The following is a 19,141-nucleotide window of genomic DNA, read 5'->3' as shown; positions in this document are numbered from 1 at the left end:
CTCCGGGGTCCCGGAGAGTCGGGCAGAAACGTCCTGTCCTGCCAGGTCCTTCATGGATGTGAGAGAGACTCTGCCAGATCATCTCTGCACAGATTTATCAAAGTGAGACCAGAGACCTGCTGTATGTGTCAGTCAATTCAGAGGCATTAGCGGGGTGCGTCATTAGCTACCCAGAAAAATAATGAATCAAGCATTAACGCATTACGAAGGCGCACTGTCATGACATTAATGGTTTTATTTTTTTACAAAGTTAGTCACCTAGCCCAGTTAAAGTTGCACACATTAAGACCCACATTGCTGCCCATGTCAAATTTATTTATCAGTGTCACATTTATTTATTTTTGAATATTCTTCTATTTTTAAACAAGCTAATACAAAGTTAAGCACAAATAAAAAATTAAATTATGCAAGTGCATAAACTAGAGCTAGATTTTGACATGCAAAATTTATCCATATGCAAACACACACACATACATATGTATATATTTGTACATATAGATGCATTAGCACAGATAATCTGTTACCCACCTGCGTTTTGTTCATTTCATCTTCCTGACTGATGCATATCACACTCTGGAGTTTGGCAGATCTCTGAGCAAGGCACAACATCGCAGTCCTTCACAACAACTGTGTCACATCACGAATATCAAATGGAGATAAACACATCCGAAAGGCCAAAACGCCGCGGGCGATGGCTTCTCAAAGCTCCTGCCTGTAAGCTGATATTTCAGGCGGTTTCTTCTACCGAAATGAGATTCGCTCTTTTGAACGCAAGTCCGAATTTCCTCTCGCTGCGTTCTTGTACCCGCGGTGGCCTGCTGGGAGGCCATATGGCACACCTGACAGGATTGGACTACAAGCGCAAGATAGGATGGGTGTTTCTTCGCTTACTTTTCTGGAAACAGGGGAATGTTTTTGAGCACTATCAAGGTGCATTTAGGGTTGGTGCGACACTTATTTTACAGGTGAGGCTTTATATGGTATCATTTGCAGCAGTATTCATATTTCAATTCCATTCATGTGGCCTTCATCAGGAACTGCAAAGTAAAGCTTTAAAAGTAAGCAAGTTAAGCTGCACCAAGACATGCACTCCCAGTGAAAGGTCTGATGGATTCAAAGTGTTTACTGTTGCAAGCACAGTAGAGAAACTTGTCTGCCAGTACAATGAAATTCTGACTTTGCTGTCCACTGTTGCCAGATAGCATAACAAGGTGTCAGTAACAGGAGAGGCATGGGTAGCTCAGTAAGAGCATAGTAGATCGATAAATGGAAATACAATAAAGATGCAGTAGAAATGTTAAATTTGCAATTAAGCACAGACTAATTAAAACTGCAAGCAGAGTGTGTAAACCGAAAGGTAAATTTGTAAATATCCTGAGGTAGTTCATGGCTGTTCTACCAGTTTGACAACTATTGTGCGATGGAAGCTATGAATTTGCAAACTAAATGTGTGCAAATTGAAATATAAAGAGCGGAGTGCGGCCGTTTGGCCAGAGGAAGACCGCGAGGCGCTCTCGCCATGTTGGAAAAAGAAGATGGCACGGAAGAAAGAAAGATCCGGCTCAACAAAATTTTTCTAAAATGTTTATTTGAAAGACTTTAGTGCAAAGGTGGGTGAGACCAGCTGGGGTTTTAGAAAAGCCATATGTAGACTTTAATTTACTCGTTATTAAAGACAATAATAACACTGCAGGTTACGTCAATGCCATGTGGACGACAATGGCATATAAAGCTTTACCCATGGTTCAAAAGGGCTTCCGGATGGAGGCCGTGGCTCTTATCCCTCACTGTCATGTCATGTTTAGGGAAGGAACATTTGATCGAATGGGTGTGCGAGTGGTTGTGTTGCTCGCCGTGCTGGCGGCACTGGGAGAAGCAGGCCACGCTACCATTTTAATCCACAGTGACATCGTGTCAGCACTTATGCACTTTAAAGAAGGGAATGTCTTGCGGGCATTAAGATCTGCTTCTTCAAGCTTCTGTTTACAGACTAAACGGAAGTACGAGCAACAAGGAGAGGTCAGTTTCAGTTTGACATTACTGGAAACAAAGGGGGGGGGAGGGAAAAAAACAAGTTGGTAGAACCTTGCTGAAAAATTGGTATATAGTGATGATAGTCTGGAGCGGGGGGGGGGCAAAGAGTGTGTTTTCAACATGCAAGAGAAACATACATGATAAACAGAGGATCCAGAAAATGGGTCTGACTAACAAGGAGGACTGAAAGAGAGGGGAGAATTATCAAACTGAATTGTGATCCACCTCCTCATGCTAAAAAGACCAGGGTGAACCTAGAAGTACCTCGCTCGCCTACTAATGCCGCTTCAGCATAGAGAGCCCTGGTACTTTGTACTCATAATGCACCCACACTATGCAGGGCGATCGGACCCGAGTGTGTTTCTCTGTCTGTTTACTTCTTATCCGTATCCGACGAGACTACGTCACAGGTTTTCACAGTAACTGTTGACTGATTGTCATAGAACTGTATCTTATATTTTGTTAAACGGATAGTGAGAGCAAGAAAAGGCTACTTGCTTAGATCATTTTTTGATGCATTAGATAGATATCAAAGCAATATCTTCAATGGCAACCCAAATGCAATAGTCTTCTTTAGGGGTAACAAAACAGGGTATTTCTTCACATAGAAATACTTAAAAGTTCATAGGAGAACCTGTGTGTTTAATACACATGCTTTTTTACAAGAGTAGGTTATATAATATAGTGATGTACCAGTGATACGAAGTAAGTGCCAAGGTGCTTGAAGCAAAAGCAGCTTCTATTTAGTCACAAAATTGTTACATGTGAATGGTATTGATGGTAAATGGTACTGAATGTGGATTTAATGTGAATATATTTTGATATGACTAGGTCCCTTGAGACACAACTAAAAAATGTAAAGAAGCTTGTGACACCTGTCCACATAAACCTTTTGACTTGATGCCAATACGAATTCGGATTCAGTCATTTTAATAATCATATGCATAACTATATTTAACATCAACTCTCCCTTGAGATTCCTTCTGTCACCTCTGAACAGGCTGTGCTCAACCGCTCATTCTTTCAGGATTTGTCTGTACTTTTAATCTCTGACAAAATAATGGACCGTCTTTGAGGGAGATTCTGGCATTAATGAAAACAACCTTTTACATTCGTCTTAAGGGTGCGACCGGTGGGTTTTGTATTAACACTAATCGAACCCGTCTCCTTGCAATGTTGAGACCATTCTGCTCGATTTGTTTATGTAATTACATTTATCAGCTTCACTATATGAACATTGTCACCTAAACTAATCCTTGTAACTCAACTTTTGTAAAAACATATCAAAGTGAGATAAAAGTTGTTTTGAATCTGTAGCTGTCAAACCATGCAGCAGGCGGCATTAAAAAGAAAAGCCTTTAGTTTAATTTCCTTGAACATGAAGCACCATTAGGAGTTCTATAAAATGCAATTTATTGATTTACAATAATGTCAGTGACTGCAAGCATGATGAAACAACAATGTCTGAACCAGTGTGGTTTTGTTAAAGGCTGTCTTTTTAGAAGTTTCTTTCAAGCTGAATCACTATCACTCTCGACAGATGAGCTGGTCTCTGAACCCGATACTCTGCAGCAGTGGGTAAAGACGGTTACGTTACTCCAGACAAAAGTGCTGTCCGATCACATCTTCGTCCACTTTGAGCAGTTGTTTGGCGGTTTGAAACTCCAGCGGAATGCTACTGGTTCGGGTTTTCTTCAAGTCTCTCTCCATCAGCTGAGGAGGGGGACAAAAAGTATCAATATATATAAAACTAGTGTATTTTGTGACTCTTAATGATTATCAAGGAGGCTGTGGATCTCATGCAGGCCGTCAGCATTTTATGAAAGCTAAAGAGATGCATCTCACTAGCTATTATGCTGGAGTTTTTCCTCCTTTTCAAATAATGTAGGCTGACTACTTATGATGAAACCTGGATGCGTGAGTCATCTCAGAACCCCAGAACCTTTCCTGTTTCCTGAGTGTCAATCAAACACTGAAGCAGACATGAATGCTAAAAGGTACATAATGGATATGGAAATCTGTCAGGTACACCAGAGCACAAACTGGTGATATTGCAGATTTCTACCATAGGAGGGCAGCTGAAAAACCTCCAATGACATGCAATGAAAATTGATCCCTGGTCAGACAATACAGCTGATTCTCAATTACCCTGTTCAGTAATGAGAAACTCAAGCCTTTCACACAACCTATGAAAAAAAAACTGTCAGATAGATCTGTGGAAAAGTTGAGGTAGTAATATAGTCTTTCAGACGGACTAATAGGTTTTTAAAAAAAAAAATCCATTGAAGATTCTATCATTTTGGTGACACAAAAGAGGTACTATGTAACTATTTAACACACACACACACACAATGAAAAGCGCTGACACATTGCTAAAATTTTCATCAGAATAAATTTCCAGAACATCCTCTGCAGAGAGGAGCATGGATGGGTCTGCAACTAATCTGACTGCAGATTCCTGTAGCGGAATTCCACCCAGCTAGAAAAGCCTGACACTTTTTGTTGTTTGTGAAAAGTGAATATTCAGATACAGACTAAAGTGTTTAAGTGTCCCTTCACCTCGTATGTGGTCGTCTCCAAGAGTGCGTTGATATCAGCCTCCTGCCCTGACAGGGCATTATTGATCTGCATGGCAACCTTGGATACATCTGGGTGGAAATGCTTTTGCAGTGTCTGCAGAAGGAAGAGCATATTATTGGACTTTTTATGTTTTTCATTAAGTTGATGCCTCAAGCTAAACGGCATTCCGCAATTTCTTTTTCAGACGGCCTTGGCTGAGACCAATCTAAGCTCAGGTGTTTTCAGTATGAAGAGAATGATTTGTAAACCCGTAAAGCACGCGCACGCAGACACACACACGCACAGGCTCACCTTGATTTCCCACAGGCAGCTCTCTAGGGCCTGGCTCTGAGCTGGATCCTCTTCTTCCATCAGATATGGGTCTTCTAACATCTCTGTCATTCAGAGCACAGATACATTTTTGCATACAATGTAAAAAGATGCTCAGTATGGTTGCCGAACCTGCGCCTCCCTTTATAAACATTTAATGAGGATTTTGACATCAAATTTCGGAGCAGGGATTCATCTGTAGACTGAGCCTGCACACGCTTACGCACCTTGTTCTGTGGAGGGCCTGTGAATAAGGACTCGGCTGGATGGGTGTCGTCGGATCAGGTTGTAGATGAAGGGCAGGACGATGAGGAGCGCTGTGGGGGGCGCTGTGAGGGCCAGGCAAGCCAGACGTTTGGCGAAAGCAGCCACCAGGTACACCGGTAGGTGACTGAAAGTGAGCACAAACGCTTATAGCACCGATTAATGTGGACATCCACCTGTGCTCTGAATGATGCCTCCAAGCCATGTTTTTAACCATTTCAGAGAATTTTATTCACATGGTGGGTTAGAATCACCGCACCCCTTCCTAACATTGTGTCTGACAAATGATACAAGTGGTCAGTTTATCAAACTGAGGAAGAAAGGAAATATGGTCATACGTGGAGCTGAGGAAGATATCTGCTAGGTGGAAAAAGCGTGCTCTGTACTTCACATGGAATATGGAGGGCTTGAGCAGATTATACAGCTTCTTGTAGAACTCGGGATAATCGCTGGAACACACAGGGCAAACAGTACTTAATATTAAAAAAAAAAAAAAAAAACAGACTGCGTTTAAAAAAGTATCACAAATGATCAGAATAAAAGCTTAAAAACAGTGAAAAATGTTTCTGAGAATTTAACTTTTTTTTTTTTAAGGTACAGAAACTCCAGGTACCCAGATATCTCAGCTATTGTGTTGGCTAGAGCTGTCCTTTGCAAGTATCAAGAGAATCAGGTTAATTTATTTTTCCCCCGTTCAGGCATTTTGATGTGATTGTTTGGGTGTGAACTCACAGATTGTGTTGATGAATGAGGATAAAAAGGCCATTGAGAGCCAACAAGCTGATTGCCCCGCCTGTGCAATAAAAATGGAGCACAATAAATGATCGTACAGCAGCATTATATCAAAGATGTTAAACACGGCTCTCTGGACTTGAATGTCTTACCGACTTCATATGCGGCGGTTAAGAAGTCGATCATCAGCGTGGGTTTGCTCATGTGGGGTAAAATGGAGTCGTGGAGGATGACCAGGACCTTTTTGTACATGTTACTTGGCAGCTACGTAACAAAAGTCGATAATGAGATAGTTGACGGAAGTGTGTCAGACCCAGATGGGAACAACATATTGACAGTCTATCAGACACACGTGCATTGATGCACTTTTTACAACACCTTATATTTGAGAAATCCGAGCCACATCCTCTCAAAGGCACGCTTGTGTTCCTGTGCGGAAGCAAAATATGGCACTCACTCTGGAATATAACTGCATCGTGATACATTTTTGGGAGGGTTACTAAGCGAGTTTCTACTCACGTTTAATTTAGTAGCTTTCCAGTCCTTGTGCTTTGCTGGGGGGGGGTAAAAACTTCGGTGAGGCAGAGAAACAGACAAAATAAGAAAAGATGCACAGATAAAACATAATTCTCACCTTCCTGTCGGACCATAAAATTGGAGAGCTCCGACTCCTCGCTTGGCATGTTGATGTTGGATATGAGGGTGAAGACGTTGTTCTGATAAATAGGGATGACAGCCTGAGAGGAACAAGTCCGCTTTATGTTACTGACCACATCACTTCATATCTGTTCGAAGCGAGAGCAGTAAAAGGTCAAACTAGTTTTACCCCTTTGCCTTTTTCCATGATTCGGCTGATGTTTTCACGAACGGAGCTCATGGCATAATAGCGCACGTCCTCCATCTCGAGGAACTCTTGGAACCTGGATATCAGCAGGGTGTTGTCTGCTGTTTTGGATAGCAATCTGTCCACCAACGCCTGACCGAGACATACAACATCATTCTCAGTAAGAGTCAAGCTTTTCTCAAGGATTAAAAAAAAAAAAAACAGTGCTGTCATAAAACCATAGAAACATCCCCAAAGCTGTATTTGTGAGGTCACGTGGCGATAAATCCTACCTGGATCAGTTCCCTCGGGAAGCTGTAGTGTTCACTCCAGTCCAAGTCCTCAAGAGGAAACTCCCCTTCGCTTTCAGCAAACTTCATCAGGCAACACAAGGCACTGACCTGTGTTTGGAAAAATACATTTAATAAAAAGAATCAGCCTGATTTACTTCTCACGTACTTCCACTGATTGTACACATATTGTGAAAAACAAAGATTAGCTTATTTGTGATTGTTAATCAGATATACCTTCCTGGTTCCTCCCAAATTTCGGAAATTCATGATGCATTTCGACCACATAATGGGGACGAGATGCTTTTAACCACATCCCTCAGTTTAAGCCAGGATAAGTATGCCCATTCCATTTATCATCTTTGACATTATTGCAAATCAAAATTAGGAAATTTCCTATGGCGTCGTAGATGAATAGGAATCCCCATCACCGCGACTCACTGTGTCATTCAGACATACGTGAAAAACATAAATAATAATCAACACATTTTCTGACATTGTTCTCCAGCACCCTGCATGATCGGTGTATTTAGCGCAGAGTTTCCCAACCTTTTTTGAGCCACGGCACATATTTTACATTAGAAAAAAAATCACGCGGCACACCACCAAATAAATATGTCAAAAACATTTTTTAAAGAATTAGAATGAAACCATTGTCTCAATTTATTTAGTGTGAAAACTAATATATCTGATATCTGTAGAGGCACGCTGCCCACATAGACATAGGAAGACACATGATTTGCGTTGGATAAATAATTTTCAGACCAATCAGGTGGAAGTGGTCATTTTTCCACGGCACACTGATGATCTCTCACGGCACTCTAATGTGCCGCGGCACAGTGGTTGGGAAACACTGATTTAGCTGGCTGACTTGAATAGGTGGATCTTCATGAATAATAAAAGCACCAAAGACACACGCTTCCCAGCTACTGATTCGATGACGGTGCTGTCTTAAGATGAACAGTCGGCTCACCTGGACCGCATGCAGTTCGAAGCTGAGATGTTCCAGTAGCATCTCCACGCAGTCATTGTAGCGGTGCCTCATGAACACACGATACTTCTTCTCTGCATTAGACTCACCTGAACCAGGAAACACACAAAAGTCAAGACTTGCATTATGTAGGATGATCCAACATGACAAAGTCCAAATGTGAGGGGTTTTCCCCAAATTAGACCACCTTGACACTGTATTCAGTAGATTATTTTCACATTTTTGCTCAATTGAAGACAGTCAGTGTGAGCTGGGCAACATAGCATAGTTTTCTTAAAACCAATCATCACTCTTTTTCAGGGGTCAGCAACCTTTACCCGTTTGGGTAAACAGTAAAGGGAACAACAGGAGCCACAACACTTTTGAAAATTAAAATGAATGAACACAGCATATTATTTTTTTTTGCATTTATGCCATGTATAACCAAAATGTGTTGCATGATTTTAAATCAATTAACTGTAGAGAAAACAAATTTTTTGCATGCAACAAAACATTTTGAAAAGAAGTTGGATAGAAGGTTACTTTTAAGCAAAATACTGTCTATTTGAGTCCTTGTACTGATGAAAAAAAAAGCCAAACTTAAATTATCCACTGTCAGCAAACCAAATGCCGTCCTCTCTTTGAGTACTTTCGCATACAGTCGCTTATTAAAAGCAACAAAAATATTTTTACACGTTTTATATAGATCAGGGGTCTCAGACTCGTGAGACAATTGCAGCCCTCGGAATGATATTTTGTGGCCCCCTACCTGAAATCAAATCTTTGTGTTTTCTCACATGCATCTGGGGGTTTTATACAGTGGGTTTCAAAAAAAGCAGGGCAAGGAAATTATGAAACAGTAACTTTGCAAAGTATTTTTTGCTTCAAAATTTGAAAACAAAATGATTTTTGATGAAAAAATATCTGGTGGCATTATTGAAACAGGCAAAATTAAAATGATTGATTTAAAAACCAGAAAACCGCTAGCCTTGTAAAAATCATACCTTATACATGCTACCAATCAATTTTCTAATAAATTCTAGCGGCAAATTTTCCCACAATGACAAGATTTTCTCTTTTAATATTTTTAGGGTGTAATTTCATCAATTATTTTTTAACATTCATTTTTAATATTAATTATTTATGTATGTTTTTAGAGGAGCATTTCATCCCATATAAAGATTTTTATAATTTACCAGTTTACCTCCTTTACACTAAAACAAAGGAAAAATTTTGGGACTTCTGTGTAATAATCAAAATGAGTTTGACACCCCTAATATAAGAACGCCATAATCTTTCAATTTAAAATTAAATTTTAAAAATGAACGAACCTCCCCAAAACCTACCACTCAAGGCTTCCTCCTCATTTGGCAATTTTCCGATGAAGAGTTCTTTTCTCTCAAGCAAAGTGCAGAACAACCTTCCACACGCATCGACGGCACTGACAATATCCTTCTCTTTCTCGGACTGCAAACAAAAATAAACAAAAACAGACGTCCTTATGTTTGATACAGCGACGACTTAAGAAGGATGTAGCCGGTCTTCTTCATCTTGCTACAATCAATTCGGTAAGTAACGGCATATATTTACCTGGAGGAAGCCGAAAATATTAAAAACATTGTTGGCACATTTCCTGCTCCCCAGTATAGCCTCGACTGTCTCTTTGAGATTGATTTTTGCGTTTTTTGCGCTTTCTTCTCTTGTTTTTTCCGGGCTCACGTTGCGTTTTCTGGCTGGCGCCATGCTTGTTGAGGAGGGAGGGGAGGGGGGGGGGGGGGGGATAGTGGTGCTTCTTCTTCTGTAGGGAAATTGCGAAAATAACCGCTCTCTGCTGCCTCCAGCTGGTCACTCCTGGAATTTAAAGTCCATTTCATTTTATTTACAATATATCCTCGATTCTCTAAAGCAGCATCATTGTTAAATCCTTGAGCAAGCCAGGCTTAATATGCATATGGATTACGTTACATTTTGATTTTAGTATGCAAATCTACTATTGAATATCCTCTGATTTAACTATAACGAAGAGACCTGCAGTGACATGCAGTCAGTAGAGGCAGGGCCTCACCTGACATCATGGAAAGAAAAAAATTCATAAAGTGACTTGGACTATCCAATTAACAAAAAATTCACCTTTACTGTTCAAATATGAAGAAAAGATGTGCGGTGACACAGCAACCAGCTGAGCCCACTACGGATTGGACAATGATTATGCATACCTTGCTGGCATGCTATGCACTGAGACGGTATTGCTGTCTCTGTGTATGTCACTATTAAAAAAACACTTTTAATATATGAACTAAATTTCCATAGTTTAGCTGATGTGTATGTTTTTCGTCAACAACTGTTACTTGTTTCTTCTGCTGAGCGATTATCAAACGACTGCGAAGAGACATTAAGTGAGGCATGCAGTAACGGGCCTCGTGCTAGGGGGCACTGGTGATCCCCCCTCTTCAAGAGACGGGTTCAAGCTGGTTGGAATGGGTGGAGAAAAGTGTGAGGTGTACAATGCGATAGAAGACTATTGGCCTGAATGAAAGGAAAGGCGTACAAGACAGTGGTGAGACCAGCGATGCTATATGGTTTAGATGAGGTTACAATGACGAAAAGACAGGAGGCAGAGCAGTAGGTCGCAAAGATGAAGATGCTCTGTTTCTCTTCGAGTGACCAGGATGGGTAGGATCAGGAATGAGTCTATTAGAGGACCAGCACATGTTAGATCAGGGGGATGGGCAAACTACAGCCCTCAGGCCACATCCGGCCCGTTGGTCTTTTTAATCTGGCCCGCCAAAGATTGGTACAGAATTCATATTTGATGTGAATGATCGGATCGATGAATGTGGGAGCTCAAACAAGAGATTATTTCCTTTTTGGAGCTACTTGAGAACACTTGAGAATTTTCCTGAGCTGAATGACAGATTGGCTTTGTGATTTAGCCTTTACTGTGTGCATACTGACACGCATGAATGAGCTGGACGTGAAGCTACAAGGGAAAAACCGGTTTGTGCATGAAATGCAAGCAAACATCGGGGCCTTAAAAACCAAGCTGGTTTTATTTTCAAAGCAAATGTCAGACAAGTCTGATATGTACTGTTAACAAATGAGTTTTTTTTTTTTTTTATATGTATTGTATCTTGTGCTGACCCGGCTCGTATGTCAAATTTTAAAAGTCAATCCGGCCCCTGAGCCTAAAAGTTTGCCCACCCCTGTGTCAGATGTTTTTGAGAGAATGTCAGAGAAGCCAGACTGAGTACTTGGGTCATGTAACAGAGGAGGGATAGTGAATATATTGGTAGACGGATGCTCGAATTTGAGCTGCCAGGTAGGAGGTCTTGAGGAAAACCAAAGAGAAGATTTCAGATCCCTGAAGGGAAAAGCCAAAAGGAGAAGAAGATGATCGACCATTTATACGTCTTAATTTCAGTCTGTTGAAAGAAAGCCCAAACATATTTCAGTACCTTATAATTACAATATTATGATCTCCATTCTTTAACAATCATATATGACAAAAGTGTTGCCCGTTACTTTTCATGTTTACTTTTGGCATTTTGCACAACTTTAAAAAGTATTTACTTTATCGCAGAGATGTTCTCCTGCTCACAACCAAGGTTTCATCGACTCAAATTAAAATGTGCTGTTCAGGAGCTACAACATATTAGAAGAGCTTTAGCCTGCAGTACATTCAGGTTGTTTATACTAGGGGGAGCCAAACACTGCAAAAATCAATTTGATTTAATGATTTACCAGATTATGTCTAATGCTCCCCAGTCATTATTAACTACTCTCCTGTGCTGTTTGCCATTAGCCAGGCCTTTATTTCATTCCTAAAAAATTAAGCACAGAATGCACATCAGCAGTGTTTTATATTTTGAAAATGACAAATCATGAATTGGTAGGGTCGCTCGATAAGGGTTCTCTTATATTTATATAATTATGATATTTGAATGTGGTGTTCAACAATAATTAACTTTCCTATCTATTTATTGAATATGTCATGAAGCACAATTTAATTGTTTAAAGGAAGTAACTGCAGAATTCATCATAGTAACCAAAAGCGTATGAATGACACTTTAAAAAAAGGAAAGCTTGGACTTTTATTTTTTTGGTTTTGCATTGGTAAAATTATTCACCCCCACTGGGAAAAAAAAACTAAAAGAAGCAAATATTTAGCAAAGCAGAAAATGTCATGGTGAAAAAAAGAAAAAAAAACTTTAACTGTCTCTTTCTTCAGTTGGTAGGCTGTCCAAATCAGAATCCTTGCTGACATCTTCTGTGTTCTGAAGGAGAAATTTGAAAGGAAACGGTTTTTAATTTGATGTTGAATGAGTATTTCAAATTACATGTGATTAAAAAGTCATCAAGTAACCTGTTTCTGGTCCTTATTGTCTCGTCTTTCATTGGCGGTGCCTTCAAAGTCGTGTATGGGAAGTGTGGACATCCAGCTGACCATGGAGCCCTCCTGACACTCCGTCTCAACAATAGTGGGGTAGATGTGAGCCTCCTTGAAGGCTTTTACGGCTTCCTCTTCATGGCTCCACTCCAGGCGCTCGTGCAGTCCATCCCCTCCGAATCGCTTGTTGTATCTGTCAAAGTGGACCCTTTCCAGGACCAATCCAAGTCCCGGAGCTTTCGGCACATCCACTTTCTCTTGTCCCCAGCTGCGTGCCATCACATCCTCGGTCGCATATCCCTTGATAATGGCAATCACCAGGCCAATCATTTTGCGGATCTGGTGCATCATGAAACTCTGGCCTCGAACGGTAATCACGGCAAATTCAGTGGCATCGAGGACAAAAGGCTGTTCACAGGACATCTCTGTGATATACCTGCGGGCGCTGGGATCACTGGGAGCCTTCTGAGAAGTGAAATTGTGGAAGTTATGGGTTCCTTTATATAGTGAGAACAGATGGTTCACCCTTTGTAGTGTTTCTGCTTCAAGGCGGAATGCTGATGATGCCTCAGTATTGTAATCTCTTGGAGCAAAGGCCACTGTTGGAAGCAAGTATGAATATGTACGGCCATCACAGTTGTTCTTGGAATTGAAGCCTTGGGTCACTCGTTTCAAGCCTGTATGCAGGAATAGGAAAATAAATATGGGTGACAAGTCACAACAGGACCTCTGGTTCAAATTGTCTCAAACTGATAAAAACTGGATGCTGAGGGAAAAAAAAAAATCAAAATGACATGCCTTTTTTGACTGTTATTTTAAAGTATAACACAATACATGTAGGGGTTGTGATAATGATAAAAGATGTGATGATAATAAAGTGTAAAAAAACAAAAAAAAAAGAAAATCTTACCGAGCACTCTGATCTGCACAGGCAGATGTGCATTGATTTTTTCAATGATGTCCTCAATCAGCCACAGCTTGAGAGACACGACTTGCCCAGCCGCAGATACACCCTACGCACAAAAAATATACAGATTGAGGTAATCCTGATGTAAGTGTACTCCTACTTGTTAGGCAGTATGAGTCAGCACATTGGGACTTTTAGTCTATGGTTTGAGTATGTCAGGAAAAAAAGTATTCATTCGTTTTGGATTTGTGTTTGATTATCCAAAGCTTCTGAGCGCACCTAACCAGATGCAGCCCAAAATTCTGTATAATTGGTGAATTGTCCAGACACTAGAGTAACAGTATATTGATAACTGAGGAATTAAAGCCATAATGGTGTATGTTTCTGCAGAACCAGTACGTGCACCACCATCTGAGTTACCTTATCAGTCCTGGCACATCTTTGGAAAGACATCTTCTTCATTTCATCACCGTGGTTTTCAGGTATGCAACCAGATTGAATGAGAGCTGAAACAAGATCGTCTTCAATGGTCCTGAACTGAGAGTTTCCCGGGTTTCTCTGTGACAAACACACACACATATATATGTAAAATTTCATGTTTGGTGATATTTAAGGCACTTTAGAGTTTTGCCCAAACCGTGGATGGCGTTTACATAGTATACCTGCATGCCATAATATCCCTTCCCAGAATATGCCATGAGTAGGACCACTTTCTTTTTGGGATATCTTTTCTCATCTTCAGTCTGCTCGCAACCTGTTTTGAAACGTTTTGCTACATCAGTTTCTTCATTCTCACAGGCTCTTTTCATGACCTTGGTTGTCTTGATATCTCTGGCTCCTTCACTCATCGTGCAAAAGAACTTGAGTCGATTGCCTGGGGAAATGATACCGAGATACAACCACAACATAAGCGAAAAATAAGTGAATCCTTTTTTTACGGCCACATAACGTGCTTCTACATTTAATACAAAGTTACGTATGTCTGGCTTCTATGACAGTAAGTCGCCGATTGGAATATTAACGTGAAAAACAGTGGGAGGATATCTTACCGTTTCTTTGTAATGTAAATATATTGTCAACTAAGGCACTGAGTATCAGTCTAGCTTTGAGCATGTCCCATTCAGCAGCCCAGAGATGATTCTGCAGCTAAAAGCTGCATGCAGACATGTGGGCTTCAAAAAGGACGCTAAAGCTAAGCAACGAGGCATCCAAATTAAACCACTTTATATTCATTTAAGAGATAGACAGTCTGAAATCAAGAAAAGACTGAGAGACTGTCGTAAACAAGTATAGATATACTGAAAACTTGAAGTGTAGCTAACCGTACATGGCGAGATGCAGCTTTAGCTAAGCGCGACTTGGTGTCAACTACGAACCCGGATGTAAATATCACTGTGGGTTTTTTACGACAGTTTCGCGTCTCTTGGAGGCGGAATACGGCTTTTGAGGCGACACAGTTTCCGGCACTGCCGTTTCACCGTGACAGCTGCGGCTCACAAACAGGAAATAGCAGGCCAGGACTGATTGCAATGTTTTGCCGTTTCTAACACATATTTTGACTTGCTGTCAAAAAATGTAGCTGCATTCTAGCGGAACAGATAAAGACGTATCTTGTTTCAGTTACTGCTATATTATTTTATGGTCATTAAATGTACAATGTTCAAAAGTTCTTCGTTGGAAACTGCTGGATGAAAGTTGCATTTTAAAAAGCCTCTTATGCAATCCTTGTGAACCTCACCATTTTGCACATCCTCAGATGGCACTGGAAACAATAACCAGTTTCCCAAGCGTGGGATCATTAAAGTGCATCTCATCTCATCTCAAAACCACAACCCCGGAGGTGAAATATTTGGCACTCAGTACCACTGATATCGGGCATGGTGGTGCAGTGGTTAGTGCTTCGGCTTCACAGCACAAGCACCCTGGTTTGATTCTGACAAATGGACCTTTCTGGAGTTTTCACGTTTCCCCCTTGTCTGTGTGGGTTTCTTTCCACAGTCCAAAAATAAGCAGGTTATTTGCCCTGAATGGCTGAGTGTTTGCCTATTTATGTGGCCCTGCGATTGACTGGTGATGGATGGATATTATTAATATCCCTCTTTTTTGCCACAGGAAATCACCTGCCGCCATCTAAACCACTCTTCTGCTTCCTCTTCTCTCACACCAACCTGACCACCCAGGGTCTGTCTTAACTCCTCCATGACAACTATGCAACACTTCCTCTTTCAGCTTCTACCACTTCGTCCTCTGCTCAGCCTTTGTCCTCTCAATAGTTCTTGCCACTAGTCATCCTACACAGCAGCATCCTATGCTGTCTGGCTATATTCTCTCTTACCACTAGTTTGCAGTCGCTTATGTTCTTCATATTACTTTGTCCTGTATTACTGTTATAACATTTTGGCTGTGATGTAACAAGGCTAACAATGCAATGCGGAAATTTCAAACTAAAATTATGTGTAAAAACTCAATAGTCTTATTACAAAGTGCAAGATTATGAATAAAGTTTGCACCACATCAAAGGATTTATGATCTCATTCACAGCCTGTGAAGCATGCAGGGCTGCTTGTCATAATTTTTTTCTTTGTTATGTACTGTACCCATATATTTTCTGGCAATGAATGAATCATGAGTGAGAGGGCACAAAGAACAATTAGATGGCAGAAAAACCAAATCCAATAGAAGTGAACAACCTTGTTTAGTACCAATCAAGCAATTTTTACCAATTTCGACAGTTGTGTCACATTACTTACAATGATAACCATTTGTAGAGTTAGTATGGTAGTATTCAGTGCTTTTTAAAAACAACTTGACATCTTCTGGTGTCTTCAAAGACCTTTTCTTTGTTTGAATCATTAGATCACCAGTAGTTTGACCACTGCAAGCAAACTTAATTATGCAGTGTAACTTTGCATACATCAAAAATGTCAAATATGCTAGTAATGATTTTAAAAACATAGAAATCTGTTTTTCGTTTATTTTTTCCAACAACAGCCTCTTTGTGACAAGATACTGCAAGTCAAATGGCAAATGCAAGGATAATGTAAAGAAATCTTGAGAACATCACAATAAGCAATTGTGGATGCCAGTGGGCAACAGGCTGGATAAAAAATATGGTGTTGCTACAATCTCAAAATCTATTGTGAGGAATTTGCCACAAAATGCAAAACTTTGTCAATATTATCTTGTTTCACTAGTTCAACAAGCATATTTTGAAAAATCATGTCAAATGCTTAAGTACAGTATGATCTGTATAGGTGCAGTGGGACAGAGATGCAGAGTAATGTCAAAACTGATAGAACACACTGAACACACTGAACACACTGAAAAAGTGTGATTGATTAAATTGTTTGCAGAGAAAAATAAATTTGTCTTTCATACCTCCCATAGAATCAGACATATACCAAGTCAGCATTATAATTATCCTCAGCATTCCATGATGTCTCATTGGAAGAGAAGGGAAATAAGCATCTTCAATCTAACAGCAACAAGGGATTCTCCAGGCTACAAAGATTCTTTTCTGAGAGCCACTAGAAAGCTGTCAAACTGCATCTAAACCTCACAGGGGAAAAAAAAACAACAGAACCTCAGTGAGACTACTCTTTGATTTGCTGCCTCTGTGCTGCCTCTTCATGCAACAAAAATAATTAATGAAAAATATCACTCATCACCAGGAGAGTGATTCTCAGCAGACTGTGTTATATAACTTGTGGAACATAGGAAGTATAATTTTTTTTAGAAAAAATAAATACAGAGTACTGGTTTGTACTCGTGCAAACACAATTCAATAGTATGATATGATGTATTTTTGGATAAAGTGTTCTCAGTGTATATTACCATTTATCAGAGTGTGTATGAGTGTGTATGTTTGTATGTATGTATGTTTCTATGTATATACGTATCTGTCTATCTATGATATAAATAGATTAAACACAGTGTATACAACAATGTCATGGATTTGGTATGGTTACAGTTTCAGTCACAGACCATTACATGTAGCATACCTAATGAGCTTTATCAAGGTGATGCTTGGTGAAATCTCAAACATTACTTGCCATTATTCATAGTATTTCTGCCTTCTTATCTTGTGCTGCTATGGTGATATTTTTCCCTTGGGCAAACCTAGTATCAGCTGCCCCCAGCTGTCACTATAGTTACACAGATTTAGTCTTTTCTCAATGTTGAACAGGAGTGTTCCTGGGACAGCATACATTAATCAAAGTGTCTCAAAATAACTTGTTTCTCCAAGAGACAGCAGATACCGTCGGGTGTGAGAAATAGGAGTCATCCTGCAATCCTTAGGGATTTTAGCTTCCTGAATTACTCTTTGCACGGCTTTATACACTCTGTATAACAACGAATAATGGCAACTCGGTAGAAGGAATTACATTTTTCTAACTTCTTCAGATGTGTTTCTTTGTTTGACAATATAGGAATGATCCCGTGCCAAAAAAGTCACACTTGTCACTCAGCTATTTGGTTGTGGTTTAATTTCAAAGACAACTTGAAAACCTACTCTAAAAGATAAACGCCCTCTAATGGTGTGTTAAAAGGCCTGAAAACAAACGATGAGAATTAATGTGTCACATCAACAGTACCGCTCTGACATGCTTGGTATTCTTTGTAGACAACCCCCATGACACTAACAGATATAGGTTAGGAACATGATGTATACCATACTGTCAAGCCCAAAATTGGCAGTGTTTGTTGTTTGTGGATATCTGGGAATTGTATAAAAAATTTACCTGAGGTATTTATTCAGTAGAGAATAGAGAATAGAAGTTTTACTGTCTGAAAAAAAATTGAAACCCACAAGAATAATACACGATTTAATGTGGTAGCTGTAAAACTATATATATTTTGAGTTTTTTGGCTACTCCAATTTGCTCATGATTTGGTCTATGTTTGCTGTGATAAACTGAAATGCATACATTTTGCTATCTGCTACATCATAATTTAGCACAATTAAGAATCGTAATGGTTTAATAAGTGATATGTTAAGGGATATCAAAACAGATTGTTTTGTCTTAAATTGTAGTGGCATTCCTTTGAAATGATGCTTTACAATGGCATTTATTTCAGTATTCATTAAAGTTGTGCATTTGCCATGAATGAGAGAAGGGCCATGTTCTGTAGGTAAAACTTGGTCAATTCTAATTTAGTCAGTAAGGCCAATAAATATGCATATTTTCTGAAATCTCCCCCGTTGTATCTCTTCTGTGCCCCCCTGGAAAGGTCTAAATAAAAAGAATTATCAGTCCTTGGCAGCTGACATTTGAGGTTTAAGTGTATTTGTATTTAAAATGTAAACATTCATTCAATGTAGAAGCAGTCTATTTTTTAAGCATCAATGCTAGCGTATGGGTGGTGAAGAAAAACACGGGGTGAGAGAGACAGACAGAGAGAGGGAGAGAGAGAGAGAGAGAGAGAGAGAGGGAGAGAGAGAGAGAGAGAGAGAGCGAGAGAGTGAGAGAGGGGATTTCCGGTGTCTTCAACCAATCAGCGCATTCCACATGCGGACACTAAACACCGCATTCAACGCACACCGGAGCTGAAACGGACAAACGCGATTGGTGCTGGAGAGGACGCGATGATTCCGCAATAATACACTGGCAAGAGCACAGCTTCAACTTAGCCACATGTGTAAATCATCTGTTCGGGTAGATTTATTCCAGACTTCTTTGGTTTTTTAATTTTTTTGTTAAACAAGGAGGTCTACGTCGCAAAAATCAGTTTAAAGATGCGATTTTGGATATGAGTTTTTTCGTTTGAGGTTAATTTTTCTTGTCGGGAACGGTGTCAGAGCACAGCCGGCGAAATCAAGCCGAAGCCGAAGGACCCCAACAGT

At 40.0% G+C, this 19,141-nt stretch overlaps 2 protein-coding genes across 3 annotated transcripts; both read right to left on the bottom strand.

Moving 5' to 3' along the window:
- Nucleotides 1-3,435: 3,435 nt before the first annotated feature.
- Nucleotides 3,436-9,753, bottom strand: noc4l (nucleolar complex associated 4 homolog). Of its 2 annotated transcripts, none has more exons than XM_086152470.1 (15): nt 9,593-9,753; nt 9,349-9,469; nt 8,006-8,112; nt 7,036-7,143; nt 6,746-6,895; nt 6,554-6,656; nt 6,439-6,473; nt 6,298-6,348; nt 6,072-6,183; nt 5,920-5,980; nt 5,526-5,636; nt 5,151-5,314; nt 4,906-4,988; nt 4,594-4,707; nt 3,436-3,747 (listed from the first exon to the last, which is right to left on the bottom strand). In XM_086152470.1, the coding sequence occupies exons 1-15, from the start codon at nt 9,743-9,745 to the stop codon at nt 3,628-3,630; spliced, it is 1,593 nt and encodes a 530-aa protein (XP_086008596.1). In that variant the 5' UTR covers nt 9,746-9,753; the 3' UTR covers nt 3,436-3,627. The 2 variants fall into 2 exon arrangements, with proteins under 2 accessions (XP_086008596.1, XP_086008595.1); XM_086152469.1 differs by having other exon boundaries at nt 9,334-9,469; nt 9,593-9,752.
- A 2,329-nt stretch (nt 9,754-12,082) lies between these two features.
- Nucleotides 12,083-14,674, bottom strand: pus1 (pseudouridine synthase 1). Its single transcript, XM_086153095.1, has 6 exons — nt 14,346-14,674; nt 13,959-14,170; nt 13,717-13,854; nt 13,300-13,402; nt 12,366-13,066; nt 12,083-12,276 (listed from the first exon to the last, which is right to left on the bottom strand). The coding sequence occupies exons 1-6, from the start codon at nt 14,407-14,409 to the stop codon at nt 12,211-12,213; spliced, it is 1,284 nt and encodes a 427-aa protein (XP_086009221.1). The 5' UTR covers nt 14,410-14,674; the 3' UTR covers nt 12,083-12,210.
- Between the last annotated feature and the right edge of the window lie 4,467 nt (nt 14,675-19,141).

Source organism: Fistularia commersonii, chromosome 9, assembly GCF_037954325.1.
Source record: "Fistularia commersonii isolate RoL2024-O1a breed Wild chromosome 9, RoL_Fcom_v1.0, whole genome shotgun sequence".
NCBI lineage: Eukaryota > Metazoa > Chordata > Actinopteri > Syngnathiformes > Fistulariidae > Fistularia > Fistularia commersonii.
The sequence above is the reverse complement of the archived record's forward strand: the minus strand, read 5'-3'. Positions and strand labels throughout refer to the sequence as shown.